The 21,485-nt window shown below is 34.6% G+C and overlaps 3 protein-coding genes across 4 annotated transcripts; 2 read left to right on the top strand and 1 right to left on the bottom strand.

Annotated features, from left to right (window-relative positions):
* Positions 1-7: 7 nt before the first annotated feature.
* On the top strand, positions 8-7,211 carry LOC130818235 (3-isopropylmalate dehydratase large subunit, chloroplastic-like). Its single transcript, XM_057684328.1, has 15 exons — positions 8-171; positions 255-395; positions 589-759; positions 2,421-2,573; positions 2,645-2,713; positions 2,798-2,914; positions 3,750-3,824; positions 3,920-3,997; positions 4,123-4,218; positions 4,617-4,666; positions 4,816-4,870; positions 4,976-5,107; positions 6,393-6,440; positions 6,531-6,689; positions 6,910-7,211. Exons 1-15 carry the CDS (start codon positions 121-123, stop codon positions 7,045-7,047), a joined length of 1,533 nt encoding a protein of 510 aa, XP_057540311.1. The 5' UTR covers positions 8-120; the 3' UTR covers positions 7,048-7,211.
* Positions 7,212-7,394: 183 nt separating this feature from the next.
* On the top strand, positions 7,395-13,371 carry LOC130818236 (probable sodium/metabolite cotransporter BASS1, chloroplastic). The gene is made up of 7 exons (XM_057684329.1): positions 7,395-8,776; positions 10,339-10,432; positions 10,515-10,548; positions 10,634-10,688; positions 11,342-11,425; positions 11,516-11,803; positions 12,864-13,371. Exons 1-7 carry the CDS (start codon positions 8,228-8,230, stop codon positions 13,020-13,022), a joined length of 1,263 nt encoding a protein of 420 aa, XP_057540312.1. The 5' UTR covers positions 7,395-8,227; the 3' UTR covers positions 13,023-13,371.
* A 488-nt stretch (positions 13,372-13,859) lies between these two features.
* Positions 13,860-20,157, bottom strand: LOC130818234 (mitogen-activated protein kinase 19-like). Of its 2 annotated transcripts, none has more exons than XM_057684327.1 (10): positions 19,484-20,157; positions 17,438-17,846; positions 17,171-17,298; positions 17,019-17,078; positions 16,458-16,607; positions 16,204-16,359; positions 15,305-15,516; positions 15,115-15,216; positions 14,879-15,027; positions 13,860-14,568 (listed from the first exon to the last, which is right to left on the bottom strand). In XM_057684327.1, exons 1-10 carry the CDS (start codon positions 19,505-19,507, stop codon positions 14,153-14,155), a joined length of 1,806 nt encoding a protein of 601 aa, XP_057540310.1. In that variant the 5' UTR covers positions 19,508-20,157; the 3' UTR covers positions 13,860-14,152. The 2 variants fall into 2 exon arrangements, with proteins under 2 accessions (XP_057540310.1, XP_057540309.1); XM_057684326.1 differs by having other exon boundaries at positions 13,860-14,571; positions 19,484-20,156.
* Between the last annotated feature and the right edge of the window lie 1,328 nt (positions 20,158-21,485).

The raw sequence follows: 21,485 nt of genomic DNA, 5'->3' as shown, positions 1-21,485 counted from the left end.
AATTGAAAGTGCGCTTAAACAAGTGGTATATAAACTAGGGTAGCCATTTCTGCTATATTAACTCCTATCAGCTCCAACACCCGATTGAGGATTCCATCAATACCAATTCAATTCCTTTCAATGGCGGCTTCTTCTGCTATTTCTTCAATTTCTTCATCTTTTCTCCCCAAGGTTTACGAATCATTATCATGATTTTATCTTATTTGTCCATTTGATTGTGTTTTATGACTTAATATTTCTTTGCTTTTACACAGAAGGATGTTGGTCTATCTTCTTTGTCTTCCTCCAATTGTTCCCATTTTTTAGCTTCAAAATGCAGGAGCAAAATGTCAACCAAGATTGCTTCAGTCATGACTCCACAAAAGACTGAAAGAAAGCCTTCCACTACTGGCTCGGTTCGTCTTATTCTTACAATCGCATTTTCCTTTTATTGGGTATCTGATTTTGATGCTTTGTTCGATACTTCTGTAACTGATTGGAATTGGGTTCTGCTTTTTGACAATTTAATTTCAATTTAAGGGTATGGGTTCATATTTTTTTTGAGAATTTTATTTAAATTGATGGGGAAATTGATTTTCTGATAATTAGGTGAAAAATGCCATGACAATGACTGAGAAGATACTAGCAAGGGCTTCTGAGAAATCACAGCTAGTCCCAGGTGAGAATGTGTGGGTGAATGTTGATGTCTTGATGACCCATGATGTTTGTGGACCTGGCTCCATTGGTATCTTTAAGAAGGAATTTGGGCAGAATGCTAAGGTATAACTTCATTTTTGAATTGTCATTTTTTTATCATTCATTAATATTGTGATCTATTGGGTTCATGTAGCACACCCGAATCTTTTGGGACTAAGTATTTGGTATTGTCGTGCTTAATATTGTGATTGGTTTTGCTTATTTTACTATAAAGTGTATGCTCACTCATGAAATCAACTTTCTAATTGTTTGTATCACCTTGAATGTATAAATTTGAATTGTGTTTTATGATTCAAGAATACATGCTAATTTGTCCAACTTTATTTATACTGCATCTGAAAGGCAAGAAGACAACATATTCTTTAAATGTTTGACTTGGATATGTGAGGTGAATGCAGAGTGCAAGCATCATAGGATATTACTCATCAAAGGCTTGATAACTTAGGGTCTCTAATGTATGGCTTAATAGAGGAACAATAATTTAAAATAAGGGTCAATAAGTTTTTATAATGTCTAATAAGGTAGGTTCCTCACATATTTCACTTCAATTAAGGAAAATAAGAATTCTTTTAATGGTTAAAAGTTTAGATAAGAGTTAATAAGTTTAGATAAGTTAACATAAGTCGTATAGAATCATAAAAGGCGCACCTTAGTGAATCCAGGAAATTTAAAAACCTAAGGGCCATAATAATTTCCAAAGCGCACCCAAGAGCAACTAAGATTTTTCCCAAAATTTAAGTTCTTTTGCACCTCCTTTGAGACGAAGACCTGTGGACATAACTTGTATGTCATCACTAACTCTTGGTACACAACTAAATTTAATAGTGAATGTTTAACTTTGTTAGGAAGCGACCAATGATATCACATTTGATTAAGCAAAGGTATGATGATTTTTCTATTATAGTGTTGGTCTTATCTTGCTTAGGCTAGATAAATTTTATTATTCGGGGAAAGCTAATTATTTTCAAACCTAGATTTGAGTGTCGATTCATTCATGGTGTCTAAGAGTCTGTCCCTATGTTTTTACACATTACTTGTGTTTGACTTGGGCACTTATTCTATATTAAATGATGTATTTTGAGATAAAAAGTCATGGTTTTGGTTCAAAATTAAGTGTAAAAGAGTCATACCTATATTGGAGTGTCAATGATCCTACCCGAGGTGAAATAAAGAGTTCAAGTAATTTAATGTCTGATCCATGTTCTAATCTTGAAGTTGCACAAATGTACTTACGGGTTACGAGTGTGTAAACTTATAGTTGACACATAGAAAAGAGTTATTTCAATTGTTCATCTATATATAAAAAGAAAAGTACTCCCCTCTTTCACTAAAAAAGAATTCTTCTCTCGAAACATTCTTGTATTTCTAGTTTCTACTGATTTATGGGTCTATCAGTTTATGTATGCTGACACTGTTTTATTGATTAAACAGTAACTAGACATTTTTTACTTTTATTATATCCATATTAATGTTGTGGGTTTTTGGTTTCTATCTCTTAGATAATTATGCATTTCAAGTGTAGAAAGTTAACAATATTGTCTTCAAAAATGTTGTTTAGAGAAGCAGAGATTGAAAAGGGGGCAGTTAGGAAAGAAGTTAGTTCAACAACATATTTGAATCTAATAAAAAGGTTTTATATTACTAACTATAATGCTTGCATGTAATGTAATTATTCGTCTCGCGAACCTTAATAATTAGGTATGCTTCAATGTTTCCATTTGAAGGTTTGGGACCGTGAAAAGGTTGTCATTATTCCTGATCACTATATTTTTACAAGTGATGAACGGGCCAACCGCAATGTTGATATCCTGAGAGACTTTGCGATGGAGCAAAATATCAAATATTTCTATGATATAACTGATCGTTCAGACTTTAAGGTACTAAGCTTGCTATTTGTTATAACAATCCTATTCATGAGTAAAATTTAACAACTTTATTATTGGTACAGGTTAATCCTGAGTACAAAGGTGTATGCCATGTCGCTCTTGCCCAAGAGGGTCATTGTAGACCAGGAGAGGTGTATGGTCTTTGCCACTTTGCCCTTTGCTGTTTTTTCATACAAATGTCATGAATTTACAGTTTTCGTAATGTTCATCTTTAGGTCTTGTTAGGAACCGACTCACATACATGTAATGCTGGAGCATTTGGCCAATTTGCCACTGGAATAGGCAATACAGATGCTGGTTTTGTTTTGGGCACTGGTAAAATTTTATTAAAGGTTTGAAACTTGTCCTTTCAACATCATTGAGTTATTTAATGATCTCCGTTTGTATTGTTTTTTTAGTATGTCTATGCATGAACTCTTTCATTATGTGATATTTGGTTCATGCTTATCTATTTTTATAGATTAAATGTGGTCTATGTTGGAAGTTTTACTACATCTGGTTTAGTTTTTTTTGTTACCAAATGTTGATAGGATAGATGTACAACCTTAGCAGCTGCTATATGCCTTTTGATTTATATCTACTAACATTCAAAAGAAAAAATCTGAAGTTGATTTTTTTTAAATAGTACAATAGGTGGAGGTTCACTTGTGATGTTAGGGGTAGGTTTATAAAGAAAAATTATACATCCTTTATTTTGAAATAGGCCAGTACCCTTATTCTTATTTTTCAAGGATGTGATATACGGTATACAGTATAATTTCTTATTAGATGAACCAAAATGCAAAAGGAAACTAACAATAAGACATGCAAAAGGCTGCTCCACCGCTGTAGAAGGCAATAGAAATTACATGAGCAACATAAATAGTTAAGGATGTGACCTATCTGGTGTCTTTATCATTCTCGTATGACCCGAATGTTTTGTTAAGGACCTATATCCTTGGTTGGATCTTCATGGTTGCTGATTTTGTACTTGATTATTGATAGACTTTAAGGCTGGAAGTGATTGGTCTCTCAGGTTGGCAGAGGTTTTATGGTGGAAGATATGTTGTTTTGCATCTTCTTTGCTGGCTTTTGTTCCTCTTATTATTTCATGATTTATTGTTTAAATTAGTCTCACTAATGACCCAATTAAGGATCAAATATTTAAGGTACATCTAAATTATGCAGGTTCCACCAACTCTTCGATTTGTGATGGATGGAGAAATGCCTGATTATTTACTTGCAAAGGATTTGATCCTGCAAGTAAGTGCAGCATGTTCCTGAATTGTTACTGTGTAATTGCATATCACAGCTGTCATTTACTCATTCGTCTTCCCTTACTTTTACTGGGTTTGTAGATAATTGGTGAAATATCGGTGGCCGGAGCTACATATAAAGCAATGGAATTTGTTGGATCAACGGTTGAAAGTCTGAATGTAAGCTTCTGTTATTAATTCTTATTTTAATTATATTTAGTAGGATGTTTTGCCTTGTCCAAATATCGATTTAGTAATTAGGTATGATGTTCAACGACTTAATACTGTATTTGTGTGCTGCTCAGATGGAAGAAAGAATGACCCTTTGCAATATGGTAGTTGAAGCAGGAGGAAAGAATGGTGTTGTCCCTGTCGATAGTACCACACGCAAATATCTTGAGGTATGTGCATATAGTCATCGTGTTTGTGGTCTATTTTTACTTCTGTTTTTTCAGAAATTAAACAAGTAGTTCAGAAAATTTCACCAAGACTTTTTGGGTTCTCAGAAAAGAATCACTTGCTCATCCACCCATTTCTATCTCTTGCTTAGCTATCTCTTTACCGCTATTATATTTTGTCTATATTATTCAGATACTCATCGCCTTTTCATCTTCTGTACTATATTATTTTGTTCAACTAATGCTCATCTATGTGTCGCTTTGGATAGAGATTCTTTTGGTATCAGTTCCACACTGTCACTAGTAAAGCTGTAGATTAAGTTTATGTTTTATAATTGTACCATGAGATTATTTCATTTTTAACTGAAATGCTTTACATTTGGGTTCTTGGGTTTCTACAGGACAAGACTTCTATTCCCTATGAACCTTTTTATAGTGATGATCAAGCAAGGTATTGTTCAAAGCTTTGACTTCTAGCTCGGGAATTAGTATGATCAAACCTCCTATTTGTTTCAAATTTTATATCAAACTTTTAAATTCCAAGTATTCCTATTGTTTACCGATAAGCTTTTCATTTGATATTCTTGTTTCGATTTTTAGTTTTATGTCCGAGTATCGATTTGATGTCTCAAAGCTAGAACCTCTTGTTGCGAAGGTAAATACATCATATGATAAGACTTCATTCTTTATCGTTGATCAGGTTGCTGCTTAAGCTTTATATATTGCCTAATAACTGACGTACTATTAAACTTCTTTGCAGCCCCACTCTCCAGATAATCGTGCATTAGCAAGAGAGTGCAAAGATGTCAAAATTGACAGAGTATATATTGGCTCTTGTACTGGTGGGAAAACAGAAGATTTTATGGCTGCAGCCAAAGTCTTCATGGCTTCTGTAAGACATTTTTTTTTCACTACTTAATATGCTGGATGCAAGTCACCTGAGTTTTGTTTAGATCTTTGGTTCAGTCATCTGAAATTGGGGGAGACCAGACATATTGTGAGACTGATCTCTTAGATTTTATGCTTCTTAGGCTCTGCCTGACCAAATGGTGAAAGTTCCAATTGCAATCGAGCTCTTTCCTTCATTCCTTCACTATATTATACCAAGTTAAGTAAGGGACTATGCAGTGTACAAACACAAACAATCTAAATACATTGCCAGGAGAAATAAGGTTATGTTGATAAAATAATATTCATTTCCTATGATCTTATTTAATTAGACCCTCAGTCATTTTTCTGGCCTGTCTTCACTTTGCTGTTGATAAAATTTGTTGTTATCAAGTATCAACTTTGTTCCCTTTTCCTTAATGTATTGCGCATACATATAGTTGGGTTTGGAGTCTATTGCTCTATTCTCTTTAGTTCAGTTCCACTCCTATTATGCTATAGCTTATGAGTTATGACAAGGTCCATTCTTTTGCATTGTACTCTTATACATCTATACATTGAGTAACATAACATATAGGAAATGAAAACCACATTCTTTTATAATTTTGTTTTTTCCTTACTGTAAAAGGTTCCTGTTGCTTTTTTATTCTTGCAAGTTAGTTATCTACTCCATTTGTGAGTGCTTTTGGAGGGCATTTGTGTGAGCATAGAAAAAAATCGTGAATGTCGTCATGATTGCATTAACGGTCTTGATGTTGTGGATGCAGCACGTTGTGCTATTACTATTCATTTTGCGTACATCGCAATTCGCAATGAGAATTGTTAACTTGAAAAAAAAAATCAAGCGTATTATAGACCTTTTAGAACCTAATGCACTTTTTCAAAAAGATGATAATGGCTAATATGTTAGAATAATAGGTAACCTAACGGGGTTTTGTGGTTCGGTATGCTCAAAATCCGTATAAAGCAGCCGTTATGAAACGTAACGGCCTCGTTTTTATTACATGTGTGTGAGTAGGTTTTGAGAACGGGCTTTTACTCCACACATACCTCGTGAACTATCATTTTCATGATTTGTTTCACCTGTCTCAATGTCTCTAATATGACCTTAAAGATGTGTATCCAACCCACATGGGCTATATGGTGATATCTGCCAACTGTTGAAGTGCCATAAATTTATGTGGGCAGCTTGTAAGGTTCAGTATATTCTGGGGGAGTTAAGCTGTTGGGTTTTGTATTTAAGCTAAATTTTTTGTGTTTGTGTTAAGATCTTTACTTTTTTTTTACAGGGGAAGAAAGTCAGAGTCCCCACTTTTCTGGTACCTGCCACCCAAAAGGTTTGCTACTGTCTTATCTTTATCAAAGCTCGTAGGGCTTGAAAAATACCATATACTGATTTTGTATCACTCTTGGTCGAACTTGTTTAGGTTTGGATGGATGTGTACACTGTTCCAGTGCCGGGATCGGGTGGTAAGACCTGTGCTCAGATATTTGAGGAAGCTGGGTGTGATACACCCGGTAGTCCAGGTTGTGGCGCTTGCCTCGGAGGTCCTCGAGACACATATGCACGAATGAATGATCCACAGGTAACTGATTATTCACCGTCAAACTCTAGTTTCTATCATGCACCCGAGATTGAGTTTTGCACCTTTCTCTAAATCAAGATGAGAGCACGTATACTTAAACAAACGAAAACAACTTTGATCGTTAAGCGAATCCCAGAATCCCCGAGTTGTGGTTTTTTGACGTAGCATAAAGCACTTTTGTGCGTTTGAGCGACTGTAGCATAAAGTAAATATGGTGCAGGTGTGCGTGTCGACAACAAATAGGAACTTCCCAGGGAGAATGGGACACAAGGAAGGGCAGATATATTTGGCTTCTCCTTACACAGCAGCTGCTTCCGCATTGACCGGTTATGTTACTGATCCAAGAGAGTTTTTATAGTCACTTCTTTGTTTCATAATTTTGGCACCTTTTGTTTGCGATCCCAGCGCGAAATGCTGAATCAATTCTTTCTTTCTATTTCATTGTGCGACTCTCGTTCGGAGTAACGGAAATTGTATCGTACCTTCTAATCAATAAGTTATGTTTACTGTGGTTAATATTCACTTGACGCTGCATGTATTGATGATAAGATGAAAGAAAATGGTTTAAAATGGTTTGGATTTGTGTAACTATTGACAGAGTGGTAAAAGGTAATAAAGGTCAATAAAATTGAAAATTACATGAAGATATATGGATAGAACAATCATGTAATTGATCAATTCATTTATGAAGCCAATGGATCATAACTTTGCTTTTAAGTGGGATATTAGGTATGTTGATGATGATGATGAATGGTTCGTAGTTAATAGTTACAAACTATGAAGTACAAACATGTGACTACTTACTTCGTTTTACTCGCTATACAAGAGCTTAGGACAAGAATTAAGAACTAAGCATTCTTGCATTAAAAAGACTATTATGAAGATGTGTAAAAGTTAATGACATATTAAGTAAGAAAAAAGTAAGGACAAAAGAGATATTCATAGTTATTTTTTGCCAAAACTAGTAATATAACAAGTAATGAAAAATGTAAACCACTTAATGGAACTTATAATATACTCTCTCTGTCCAGATGGAATTTAAAGCAAAGAGAAAATGTTGGATTTCTAAGAGAAAAAAAAGTAGATATTGATAATAAATAAAGAGAGAAAATAAATTGTGTGAATAAAAATAAATATAATTAAAATGTACGAATGAGATTAGAAAATGGTGAGCAATTGTCCAAAAATAAAAATGATCTAAAATAATTGGGACAAATTAAAATAACAATTGATAGTAACACATAGTGAGCATAAATTATGATGTGATGCGATCAACATTCTCGGAAAGTTGATTTGTCCGTATTTCAAGTTAGAACTCCCAGTTCTTAATCATCTCGTCTTTTTCATTAGCATCTTTCTGATTCAAACACCCCATTTGTAATGCACTCCATTTTACCCCAAATTTCAGGCATATCCAATCTTTCTATCTCAAGTTCTGATCTCTAAAGAATCAATATCAACATCATTTTTCAAATCACACATTTTGGCGCCTTTACAAAGATCATCCCAATTCCCATCAGTCATCAGCAATTGAAAAAATGATGCAATCTTCACTCTCTTCTCCTCATAGAACTCCAAATATAAAGCTTTTTCCTAGAATCACCAAAGATTTTCTGTCAATCCCTAATACAATCAAGACCAGCCATTTTCTCTCCCGTCCCAATACAATCTTACAATTAAGGTGCGAATACGATGGGTTTTCGACTCAATTGAGAAGCCCCGTGTCATTGAATACTACCCAAAAACGTTTTCTTAGCAATAAACAAAAGAATGAGACAAAAAATTGTACCCATATTCTTTGCAGCAATTCATCAAACAGTTTGAGTGCAGAGAACAAATCGGTGATCAGGGGGTTTGTAGAAGTTTTGGGCGAAGTGATTTCAACTGCATTTCCTTTATGGGTTGCATTGGGATGCTTGATTGGACTTTGGAAGCCGAATTCTTTCAATTGGGTCAGACCCCAGGTGTCAATTTGGGGGCTGACAGTTATTATGTTGGGTATGGGCATGACACTTACTTTGGACGATCTGAGTGGGGCTTTTTCTATGCCTAAAGAAGTCATTGCTGGTTTTGTTCTTCAGTACTCGGTCTGTTTCTTGCCCAACTTTCCATTTGCTTATATTTTAAATCTTTTGGTTTAATGCTGAGCTAGTGACCCTTGTGTTTATGATAATGGTGAATGAGATTATCAGTTTGCTTCTTTTTCTGTAGAGTTTGTTGAAACTTTCAAGATATTAGTATTAATTGCATTGCAAATGCTACAGTAGTATAATTTTTCAATTTTGGCCCATAAGATATCCCTTGATTTGACCCAGAACATGATTATTTTGCACCTCTACAACGCGGGAATTATCTTTTTCTTAACCCTTGCAATGCGGCGGATGAGATGCGGCCTGGTTTTCACACTGTGGTCTTGAACATAAAAATTTGAACCCTTCTAAAATAAAGGAAGAATGGATCTTCTTAAGAGCAACCAAAACAAAACTGAAAGGAGAGGCAATAACCTCACTCAAGGATCACAAAATAAGGTTTAAGTGAAGGTTTGTGTTGTGTCAATATGTAGGAACCAAATATGCAAGTATGAGTAATGAATGACAATAACATAGTAATAATCAAGACAAAAATTTAAGGTGGTTCACCAATCTTGGGCTACATCCACCATCTAGCCTAGGATTAATATTAATGTGTTTAAAGGAGATTACAAACTTGAAGGAATTACAATGGAGGATTAGTGTAAGAGAGGAGCTAATTAGGGAGTATTACATGAGCAAGAAGGAGTGCTGTTAGATGAGACTTTTGGTGCCAATAATAGCCTAGTATACAAGAGTATTTATAGAGGAACATAAGGTAGAAAAGGGGGCAGCAGCTGTGTACATAAGACACCAAACAGCAGATGCACACAAAGGACAGCAGAGGCTGCTAGCTGCAGCTTGCTGGTTGCTTCTGTTTCCTGTCTTTCCTTTTCCATGTATCCCCACGGTCTCAAATGACCATTACCTTAGTCCGATACTGATTTCTTGCACTCTAAAGCTTCACATGTCAACATTACACTATCAATAGTACCATGTACTATTGATTCCCACACAACCAATCACAAGAATTGTTCTTGTGCCTCTTCTAACTACACTAATTAAAATCATTAGTTTTCTTAATCATGTTTTGGTTACTTGGTGAACATAAGTCACCAATAATCCTAATAAAAACCAACAAAAATGACATTATTAAGAGCTTTTAAGCAGCTCAGCCAATGAGATTGAATCATATTATTGTTCTGCTTGAGTGGGATGGCTTGGTTTTTCTAGTCATAGTTGGAAGAGTGTCTGTTCTTGGGAGTTTCAGGGTTATGGATTTTCAATCATATAATATCAATAATTAGACTATGCTGTGATGTCGCTGATGACTTTGTATAGCTTACTCATTCTTTGTGGTTGGATTTATGATTTTCGCTGGAATCATCGTTTTTCCAATTCTTAGCCTTTGACGCTTAGTGGGGAATGGAGCGTTCAACTTTAGCGGCATTGAGATAATGAAACGTTGTTTGTAAGCTTATTAGGGATGAAAAGGCATAGTCAACAAATATCAGGGAACCCTCATAAGATGGCTCTACTTGTCTACTTGGCGTTTTGAACTGTTTGTATTTTTTCAACAGGTAATGCCATTGTCCGGCTTCTTTATCAGCAAGCTTTTAGGGTTGCCATCCCATTTTGCAGCAGGCCTAATATTGGTTGGATGTTGTCCCGGTGGTAATTGATTTCATCTGGTTGTTTAAGTATTCTTTTAGTTCCTATTGCTTTCCTCTTCACATGTTTGAACTCAAAATTGCAGGAACAGCAAGTAATATTGTTACATATATTGCACGGTAGGATATGCTCCAAGACATTTTCATTTTTACTTGTATTCCTTGGAGTTGAATCGGTTATGTTCGTTTCTTTTTGTTCCTGCAGTGGAAATGTTGCTCTTTCAGTACTAATGACAGCAGCAAGCACATTTTCAGCAGTGGTTTGTAATTCAATTGCTGTTGCCTGTTGTACTTTATTGTAGCTCTTCTTATCTTAAGGCCATAGGGTCATCTCATAGTACTTTAATAGACTACATACTAGTGTTATCAATCTTATTCTGTCACTCACCTCCACAGCTTGAATTATGCATCTTCTTGCGCATAGCCTAGGTGGCTTAGTAATGGTATTTGTAAGAACCGTGTACATGTTAGTTTTCATATAACCTCAAAAAATTCAGCAAGTCTTGTATGAGACCATCTCACCGTGCAAACAGCCCAAAATTAAACTTACATAGCAGTTAACTAAATAAAAACATTGTTTTTCATTAAATTTTAAGAAATTAAAAATGAGGCCAGCCCATATTGGCTGTTTCACGGTGAGAAACAATTTAGAGTAATTGGTTGCTCCTCAAACGATTTCGTTATAGTATTTGCAGACGTGTTTCCCATTTTCTTAGCCCATTAAGACAAATTTTATAGGGATAATGTCTATAATAGCTAACAAAGTCAATCATAGCAACATAATACTGGTATGATCTGTTATGTGTTTGGTCTTAAGCTAGGTGTATTCCCTTGCTACTTATTTTGAAGCCAGATCTTTATAGTCAACGGAAGTTTCTATCTTGTCAGTTTTCTCTAAGGCTTTATATAACAGGTAATGACTCCATACCTCACCGCTAAACTTGCTGGGAAATATATTGCAGTCGATGCTACTGGACTTCTGATGTCAACGCTCCAGGTTAGTGCTCGAATCCTTCAGCTCAATGCTTACTATTTAGTACTCTAGCGTCTGCAGAAACTGTAACTGCATTAGGTTTGCACTTTGCAGGTTGTGTTGCTTCCTGTCCTAGCTGGAGCGTTTCTGAATCAGTATTTCCAGGGCCTGGTTAGATTTGTGTCACCTTTGATGCCCCCGATTGCTGTAGGAACTGTGGCTGTTCTATGTGGAAATGCTATTGCTCAGAGTTCTTCTGCAATCTTGATGTCTGGTCGTCAAGTAGTGCTAGCCTGTTGTCTACTTCATGCATCGGGATTTTTCTTTGGTTATGTGCTGGCAAGGTTGCTTAGAGTTGATGTATCTTCTGCTAGGACCATATCAATAGAGGTCGGCATGCAGGTATGAAATTATACTGGAATGCTCATTGATTATAGACCTAACATAGTCAACAATTCAAAATTGGCCCTTTGTCTAAAACAAAAAAAAAATCGGGATGTTTACAATATAAATGAGAAAGGCACAAACACGTGCATGATCCTAGCTAGCATACAGGAAAATTAAGGGAACTTTATGTAATCTAATAACTTTAACATTATGTTTGGATAATAATTTTAGAGGGAAAAAAAGGAAATGAAGGGGAGGGAGGGGAGGGAAAGGAAAGGTAAAGAAATAGAAGGGAAGTAATTCTTGTTTATTTAGGAGGAAAGGGAAGGAAAAGGAAGGCAGATAAGAGTCTTCCTTTAAATTTTTCCAACTTCAGAAAGATTGATACCTTAGCAAAAATTATCCATTCAGTCCCTCCAAATCCCCCCTTCCAAATCCCCTCCCTCTCATTTTGTTATCCTCACAAGGGACCTTCAATCCTCCAAATCCGTCCCCTCCTTTCCCTTCATTTCTTTCCATCCAAACATAGTGTAAGTGACTGTAAACTCCATAATCGTATTTGGCTCTTGAACAACTTGGAAGGGTTATATTGCAATCAAGTTGCTCTTTCTGAATTTAAAAACTCCAGACGTCGTACGTAGAACATCAACAAAAGCAGCCATTGTGAATATTGTTAGGCGACTAAGCCTGTACTCTCTGTGTCCGAGATTGCTACAACTGACCCTTCAAGCTCCCACAACATAAAAAGTCAATTGTAGCAATCTCGCGGAACAAAGGAGTGCCTTATTTTCAAGAGCTTCCCTTGAATTCGGGCTAACCTTGGCAAAAGTCATTTGGTCAATAGAAGCCAATTTTTCAATGATTGCTTGCTTAATTTGCTGATTTTCTATTTCATTGTTTGGCTCTTTATAGTTTTTTAGAAATCTCACGTATTACTTTCAAATAAGTGCTTTAACGTTGAGCTTTTAATCCATGGGAGAATGGAGAGTGGGATGTGTACGAGTTATATCTTCATTTAGGAGCCTGGGTTGATAAGTACTGCGAGTAAAGAACTAATGAGAGTGTTTTGTTTCAGAACTCAGTTCTTGGACTAGTGCTTGCAAATCAGCATTTCGGGAATCCATTGACTGTGGTTCCTTGTGCCGTTTCTAGTGTTTGTCACTCAATTATCGGCAGTGCTTTGGCCGGAATCTGGAGATGGTCTACACCGTCACCTAAGGAGAACCGGGAATGAGGATGTAAGATGCGCAAGCAAGATACAGTTACATAATGCTGGTCCTTGTATTCAAGTACTTAACTTTTTTTCTAAATTTAATTGAGGTTATACTTGATTTTTCTAATCTAACGTTGAAATAAAATAAGTAAAAATATGCTAGAGAAGTGCGTTAATTTTAGTTGGAGTTAGTACCGCCTTTTCAAGCAAGTTTCTAAAATCGAATCTTATCTAATATTTTCTCTCTCAACCTAACCTATAATCTAAGTAAAATATAAAAGCATTCACTATTCATGCATTTGAAGTTGCTTTGTAGAGTTGTAAATTATTGAAGGCTACACTCCATCTGCTCTAAAGAATTTGCAAAATAATGGAGAAACTTTAATAATTTTTAAGCTAACAACTAGTATCATTCTAAAAATATACTCCTTTCATTCCCTAATAAAGTTCACACAAGGAAAGTTTACGAAAATTAAGAAAAATAAAATCTTTTAGATAGTGAAAATAATATTTTATTGAACGATAAATTAAAGGAAAAAAAGTGAGAATCATAAACATTAAAAATATATTTAAAAATTAGTAGAAAATATATAAAACTATAACTAATGAAAAAATATTTTTAAAAAATTGGTGAGAAGTATGTAAGAACCATAATGGATATAAATATACAAATATTAAAATAAAGTTAATGAAATATATGTAAAATCGTAAGCATTATTAAAATATTAAAATTAAAATGAAAATAAAAAAGGTATTTTTGTTTAAAACTTATGATCTAAATAGAAAGTCTTATTGAGAACACCAATTAAAACACCCTATAATAACAAATGAAAACCTTTTTAAAGAGCAAAAAGAGAATTATAAAACGCAACTAATTAGATTAAATTTTTTTATTTACATTTTCTAATCGTCTATACTCAAACGGTGAAATATTAGCTGAGGATGATCTAGCAATATACTAACAAGGTACAATACAAATGATGTTAACATACTACATATTCTCCGACGGAACGGGCAGTAATAATTAGCAATCCATGACAAGGGAGGACATACAACCTCAACCTAATATAGAATAACCACTCCAAGGCTGAGCTTGAGCCCAAACACAAGCCCGGTACCTTTTAACCCTAAGGCAAGAGAGTTAGAATTATTTATGACATTCCATATTGAACGGTGCCGACATTTCTGTGAGCCGCCATTGCAACAGCAGAAGCACCAAACTGGGTTTGAGCTTGCATAAGCTTAGCATCAAGCGCGATTCTGCTACTGTTATATTGTTCGGGTTTTGTCTGAGATTGTTGATACGGGTTAGTTTTGATGTCAATAGCAATTCCATGTGTTGTCTGTACAGGCAGCTGCTGCTGTTTGGTCCATGCGACATTTTCAGCAACAGGCTTGGATTGAGACGGAGTCATGTTTGGTCGGTAGTAGTATTGTGGTGACGGTGTGGCCGTCTGTTGTGCTAACGCTGCGTTTAGCACATTAGTCCTAGCAGCATCGTATCCTTCCTTCATGCTTCTACCAGCCTCGTATGCTACAACAGGTCCTACAACTCTCCCTGGCCTTGCTGCTGTAAACAAGAGACGAATCCAAGAAACAACTGTAAGGGACTAGCTCAAATCTGACAAAGTAATGTAGCATAGATCTGACCCTGTAATCCATTAATGCATGCGGGTAACAGGTTGCTATTGTTTTTAACTGATGTCAGATGTGCCTGATAAAGATATCCCGTCCAAACAAGAGATGGCGGGAACATATGTACACGACTATGCAATAGTTAAAAAATGTTTTTTGTCTCGGTTCAACGAACAATGCAACTAACAAATTATATTCAAAAAGAGGATCTATCAACATCACTTGTGAGTTAAAAAAAATACCTGATGGAACTCTTGATTGCTGTCTTGAAGAGCTGGATAAACTTCCGTAACTTTCAGATGCTCTCGTCTCTTCTTTAATTTGATGGTCTCTGTACGAAGGTGCCATCGGCTGTGGCTTGGGAGGTATGGTACTAGAGTGTACCGTCGACCTAAACAGATGATGAGGTAAGGAAACCCACAAAAAGTCTACATCATAAATCATAATCACTGGAGGGAAGAAAGGATCGTATTCACACCTTGGAAGGGAGATGTGTTTCCTCTCGAGAGGGATGACCGGTCCACTCCGACCACAATTTTCCTCCAGATGTGCAAACTGCTTCTTAAATTGACCGATAGCACTGATTACGGAACAAGTTCATTAGTAACTAATCATAAAATATGATGCCAAAGATGAACAAGCAAAAGCAAGCAAGTCATTCGTATTACCTGGGATAAATATAATTAGAACCTTCATTTCCGTTCAAGTAGTCTTTGAGCAACTGAGGATGATATTCAAGGATTTCTCGATATATCAATTCCCTAACATCCTCCTTAGTCACCCTTCGCCTCTCAAACTCAAACTCTAGTTTTGAAATCGGTAGGCATGCAGGTTCTCTCTCTACTCTAGACAAGCCTTTAAAGTACGGATCAGCTAGTGCCTGATAGAAAAGATAATTTAAATACAGAACAGAAATATTATATCACACTAAACGTTAGTTCAGGTGACAACTACCATATGTACCGACAGAAACAAAATCATCATACTTGCACTTTTTTTTTTTGATATACTCCCTTTATCTAACTCAATTTGCCTTTTTTTCTATTTTGGGATGTCATGTCCCACTTATTTTGCATTACTTCCTTATTTGGAAATAGACCCTACTACTTTTTCAAAATCCAATCCATATATTTCAAGTTTCCAACTCTCTTTAAATATAATCCACACAGTTCAATCCAAATCTTCATTTATCATCAAATTCCCACATTTCCTTATAAAACACCCTATTGTCATATGTTTTTCTCCAATAAAATTTACGAATTTTAGTGTCAAAATTTGACCATGATTTCTCATTCATTTATGTGAAAAACCATATTCACGTGGGATCTTGATAGTTTCATCTCAACATATACATTCTAAATATCAACTTTATATAATTTTAAAAAACTCACCATTAAAATTAATTAGTTTTTAAGTTTGCATTGGGATCCGCAAAAAAGTAAACCGGAAGAACAAATGAAAACAAAGGGAGTATGAGTGTATGACTATATAAGGTGGGAATTCACTCACACATTAAAAAAGTAACATTTCCTGGGAAAAGAAAAAATGGAGAAGAGACTGCACCAACCTGTTCAGCAGTTGGTCTATCCTTTGGATCAAACGACAACAATCTCTGTAGCAACCGCAAAGCTAAGGGATCAGCATTTGGAAATTTGTGAGAAAATGGAACAGGCTGCTTTTTCCGCATATCTGTCAAGTATTTGCGTGCCTTGTCATTGCGTACCTGAATTCACAACAAAATAGTTATAACACGTCTACTAAGAAGAATAGGAAAAACATAATGGAATGATTCTATTATAATCGAGCAACAGAAAACCATACCCCAGAGATTACATCAGTCGAGGGTGTACCCAGAAGATCAGTGATTAAATCTAGCTGATGAACAACACTTTTACCGGGAAACAACGGTTTACCCATCAGCACCTCAGCAAAAATGCATCCAATGCTCCAAATATCGATGGCTGGGGTGTACTGCACTTGCCAAAGACGAGACTCAGGAAAATCATCATAATAAATGCAAGTCACTTCAATCAAACTGTTCTAGTGAAATGGTCATAACTCATAAGACTGGACACTATTACCTGACGGACAAGACATGTACTTCCAGGAGAGTTCAATATCCTCCTGAACAAGAATTATTTAATCTACGTATTACAATAGCTATAAAGTTTAAGATACCAAAAAAAAAACCAAAATACTATTTGTTATGTAGGATTGAGCAATCACAAAAATCTGATTCTAAGAATACAAATAGATTATCAAGTAGTAAAAAATAAATAATACGGGTTCCATTTGTATAGGCATGACACTAAAGAAAAGAGGAATGTACAAAAATTGTTGAGAAAGAATACACATACTAGAATTAAAGATAAAGATGCATACCTTAGAAAAAAATGATCCACAAAGTTCTGGAGCCCTATACCATCTAGTAGCAACATAATCCTGTAAATCATATTGATTAAAAACGCAACAAATGTACTACATCAAATATAAGATTTAAAGAGAAAAGTATAGAGTATTTTTTATAAATGTACCGTCCAAAATACTGTAGTCGGAGTGTCGTTGAAAGCTACTCTAGCTAGGCCAAAGTCACAAATTTTAAGTTTGCAATTGGCATTAGCCAAAATATTCTTGGGCTTAAGATCTCGATGATAGACATTAGCTGCAACAATGATATCAATGATGAAATGGGTTTCGTAAAAGGAGAAAAACACGATGCACGTAAAAATAGTCATATTAACAACAAAAAGACTCACATCTACATAGAAGATGCATTTCATAAAAACGAGACTAAAAAGTACCTGTATGCATATATTTAAGGGCACGCAGCATCTGATAAAGAAAAAATTGATGGTGCTCGCAAGTCAAGTCATCATTAGCTTTAATGACTTGATGAAGATCAGACTCCATAAGCTCAAAGACAACATAAATATCTCTGAAGTCTCTCTTCGATGGAGGCAACATAATGCGTTTGATCTCAACTATATCTGGATGGCGCAACAGCCTCAGCAGTTTTACTTCTCGGAGAATTCGGATGGCATCAGAAATGTGCTCAAAAATATCATTTATTTTCTTAATGGCAACTTTTTCCCCTGTATGTGTATCAACTGCAGCACAAACAACTCCATAACTTCCTTTCCCAATAACTTCAAGAATTTTGTATCTATTTGCATCACCATAATCGGTGAAAAATTCTGTGTCTTTTACACCCTGCGAAGCAAAAAAGAGGAGAAAAAAACCCAGTCATATTAGGGAAGAAAACACAGGATGTTAGACAAGTAAACTCTCCCACACACAATGCGGGAGACGGAACCTATCAAAGTAGTTTAGGCGTTAAGTTGAAGCATCATTGTACAATATCAAACAGCCATTTTCTTATAAACCCAATTTTTTTTTTCCAATTTCAGAGATCATATTAACAAGCAGCAAAAATGAAATGCAGGAACAGATTGGAATACGACTACTAATCGAAACCCCTCCCTCGAAAAATAGTCTACTGAACAACAACAAAAATAAGCACAAAAGTATAGAAGCTATGTTCTTTTCACCTTAGCTAAGTCACGTCGTGTTCAGAAGAAATTGAGATAAGTTTCCAAAAATTTACCGCAAGTTAAAGTCGATTTAAGATACCAGTCCATATAAGTTTGAATAACTCTATGCAAATGCTTTTGAGGTAATATTATACCAAGCATTTTCATCATAAATATGGACTACGCTGGACCATTTTGAGCCATTTTAAGGTACACACAGTGTAACATAATTCGCCAGATAATTTGCTTTATGAATTCGCAATTCGCTCAAATTTGCCCAAAAATACATACCATAGTTCGCTTTTTTCAATTCGCGATTCGTAGGGAGATTAGCGAATTATGTGACAATGGGTACACATGTTAACTTAAAGATAGAACACATGGTAAATGGCACAAATGAGAAAATGGAATCCTCACTCTTATCCACAATAACACCTAACTTAACAAATAAGAACCCCAATTCACCAAGGCACCAAAAACTAAAAGGAAACAGTCATAATAAAGTATCAAAAATTCCAAGTTTCTTGATGACAAACTACAAAAACTATATTTCCCAAAAGAAGAAACAAACACAAGAAATTGTATGTTGGCTACCAAGGTCAAAGGATGAAACCAAAATGTCATAACTTATTAACAACAAGATAAGCTGATACGTGCCATTTATCTTATAAAATTGTATTGACTTTGTGCCACCGAATTCTTGCCAAACAAGCCCTATGATCATCACTCCACCGAGAATTATATACCCACCACCAATATAACATACATCATCATCTCCCCGACAAAAAAATGCATAAAAAGCCTTCATCACACAAATTAGTAAAAATTAAGAAATTGAATACTATTTCAATCTTCATAAAATATAATTCCTCACCCCACCCCATGATTTTGCACCCATTTCTATTTGAGTTTGTCTCACTTTGCGAACTTTTCAATTTGGCATTTCATCCACAAATTTATTATCCCTTTTAATCTTTCACACAACCAATTGGTTCTAAGCCTTTAGGACAATGGTTTTACAATTCTATAAGCTCTTAAGAGAAAATCAAAATTGAGCTTAATGCATGATCGCCAAAAACCCCAAATCAAATTTGAACAATGTCATAAATTACTTGAATAACAAACATCAATTTCTATATAACTAAAGAATCCACGGAATAGAAAGAAAATTGAATCCCTTTACTAATGCAAAATGCTCAATTAAATCCCACCACCTAAAAACTCAAAATAAAGAAAACTTCAGATCTGTAATTGCTTCATAAACACTCAAAATTCAAGAGATCTAGCAAAAAAGGAGAAATGGGTTGAAAAAAGAACCTTCTTGCGCTGATCTTGCTGCATCTTGTTGTGATTTCAAGTATGAATTAAAGATCACGAAGTAGAGAAGAACCCTAAAATTATCGTAAATTTTCTACAAATCCCCCAACAAAATTGAAGGGTAAACAAGGGGTAAATAAATGGGTATTTTGTTGGGTATATATCTTTCAAGAAGAACAGAAAATCAGCCGCATTTCCCCAACAAGAACTTCGGCGAATCCCTTTGAAAAACTTCAGAGCTAATACTCCCCTTAAGAAGCTTTCTCATATACTTTGGAAACCCCCCTCTTCTTCTTCTTCCTCTTCCCCAAAACAACAAAAACAGATCTCTCTTACAAAAACTTCAAATTAACCAAAATTTGAACCCCTTTTTAATTCTTAAACAATGAACAGAAATGGAAGAGACCCATGAAAGTACAACAATAGAACTACCCTTCTCTTCTTCTTTAACTACAGATCTTTCCTACGACAACAACAGCAAAAATGAGCCAAATTTGAACCCTTTGTTGTCTCCTGGAAATGGAAGAAACCCAGAAAAGAACAAAAAGAAAATGGGGGTAACGAGCAGAGGTGAGAGAAGGAATCTGGAAGAAGAGGAGACAAGGCAGGGGATGAGATGAGAGGTCAGAGATTTGAATGCAAGAAGAGAGAGAATTTGATGACTGTAGAAAAGAGAAAAAACAATAATTTTTTATTTTATTAAATATAAATATAAATATTCATTTTGGACCCTTTATTTAATTTTGTATCATTTGAATGGTCTGAATATTATTTCTAAAAAAATTTATAAATTATGGATGAAAGTTAAAAAAGTAATAGTAATATTTATGCTAAGGTTGTATTTAGAAACATAATTCATTTGAGATTATAGATTTTTATAATAATATGATATATAAACAATGTGACAACGATAAAGTTTGGAAAGTTATTTTTAGATTTTTAGCTTTTTTTTTTGAAATATTTGTAGGGTTGACTTAAATTTAAATTTGAATTTTTCTAATACTATACATTTTAAATTTTCAATGAAATCAATGTATTTAAACATAGCATAAAAGAACAGTCATCTTTTGAGAGAAATTTTTCCAGCTTAACCTATTAAAGCTTAATTAAATTAAAAAATAATAAGCTGATTAAATTTACAATAATCTCTAAAAAAGATTTTTTTTCACAAGAATTTTTGTATAAATCATAGTAAAGTAAAAGAAATTCATTAATAAAAAGTGAAAATTGTAGCGTGAAATAATGTCGGCTGAGGATTCAGAGGTGGGTGGGTAGGTTTGGTTCGGCTTGGTTGGCGTGTAAGGGGTTACTTGAGTACGGCACTTCACCATACTAGCATTTTCGGTGCTCGTGGTCCTTTTTTATTCTCTTGTTTTGGATATAAGTAATTTTTTTTTTTTCTATTGGAGTTCTTATAAGGATTCTAGAATTAAGAAAAATAGAATTTTTTATTTAATATATATATTAAATTATTTAATAATAAATTTAATGGAGTAAATATAGGGACTATTAACATTTTAAAAAAATATTATAAGAAAGTTAGTGAAAAAAATATGAGGAGCACCAGACCACAACTGATAAAAAATATATTTATAAAGTTAGTAGAAAACGTGTGGAGACTAAAAAATATAAAAAATGTTAATATGAAAATAATTGAAGATATGTGGGAACTATAAGCATTGTTAAAATATTAAAATGAGGATGAATAAAGTTATTTTTGTCCAAAATTTGTGATACAAATAAAAAGATTATTTATGGGAACAACAAATGAAACACCTAAAATGACAAATGAATTTCTTTAAACAACCAAGGGAGTAGCTTTTTACTTTTGATTATTTGCGTTTTGTTAAAGCGCTCGTTATTATACATAAGTGAATAGTCTTATATCGGATAAAGAGTATAGGATATACTACTTAAATTTGAAGAGTAAAATCTAATACTATCAATTGATTTTAGTAGTGAATTTACTCTGAGTTTGTATGTGGATTACCTTTTTTCTTTC

The sequence above is a fragment of the Amaranthus tricolor genome, chromosome 7, assembly GCF_026212465.1.
Source record: "Amaranthus tricolor cultivar Red isolate AtriRed21 chromosome 7, ASM2621246v1, whole genome shotgun sequence".
Lineage (NCBI taxonomy): Eukaryota > Viridiplantae > Streptophyta > Magnoliopsida > Caryophyllales > Amaranthaceae > Amaranthus > Amaranthus tricolor.
Note: the sequence above shows the minus strand (reverse complement) of the source record. Positions and strands in the feature narration are given on the sequence as shown.

Excerpts from the sequence above, each read along its gene's own strand:
- LOC130818236 (XM_057684329.1), top strand. The coding sequence starts at position 8,228 with ATGATGCAATCTTCACTCTCTTCTCCTCATAGAACTCCAAATATAAAG. Across the intron at positions 8,777-10,338 it reads GTTTTGTTCTTCAGTACTCG|GTAATGCCATTGTCCGGCTT; the intron begins GTCTGTTTCTTG and ends TTTTTTCAACAG. Across the intron at positions 11,804-12,863 it reads CAATAGAGGTCGGCATGCAG|AACTCAGTTCTTGGACTAGT; the intron begins GTATGAAATTAT and ends GTTTTGTTTCAG.
- LOC130818234 (XM_057684326.1), bottom strand. The coding sequence starts at position 19,507 with ATGCAGCAAGATCAGCGCAAGAAG. Across the intron at positions 16,608-17,018 it reads GTGGATCATTTTTTTCTAAG|TACACCCCAGCCATCGATAT; the intron begins GTATGCATCTTT and ends TGGCAAGTGCAG. Across the intron at positions 15,217-15,304 it reads TCTAATTATATTTATCCCAG|TGCTATCGGTCAATTTAAGA; the intron begins GTAATACGAATG and ends TTCCGTAATCAG.
- LOC130818235 (XM_057684328.1), top strand. The coding sequence starts at position 121 with ATGGCGGCTTCTTCTGCTATTTCTTCAATTTCTTCATCTTTTCTCCCC. Across the intron at positions 3,825-3,919 it reads CAAAGGATTTGATCCTGCAA|ATAATTGGTGAAATATCGGT; the intron begins GTAAGTGCAGCA and ends CTGGGTTTGTAG. Across the intron at positions 5,108-6,392 it reads CCAAAGTCTTCATGGCTTCT|GGGAAGAAAGTCAGAGTCCC; the intron begins GTAAGACATTTT and ends TTTTTTTTACAG.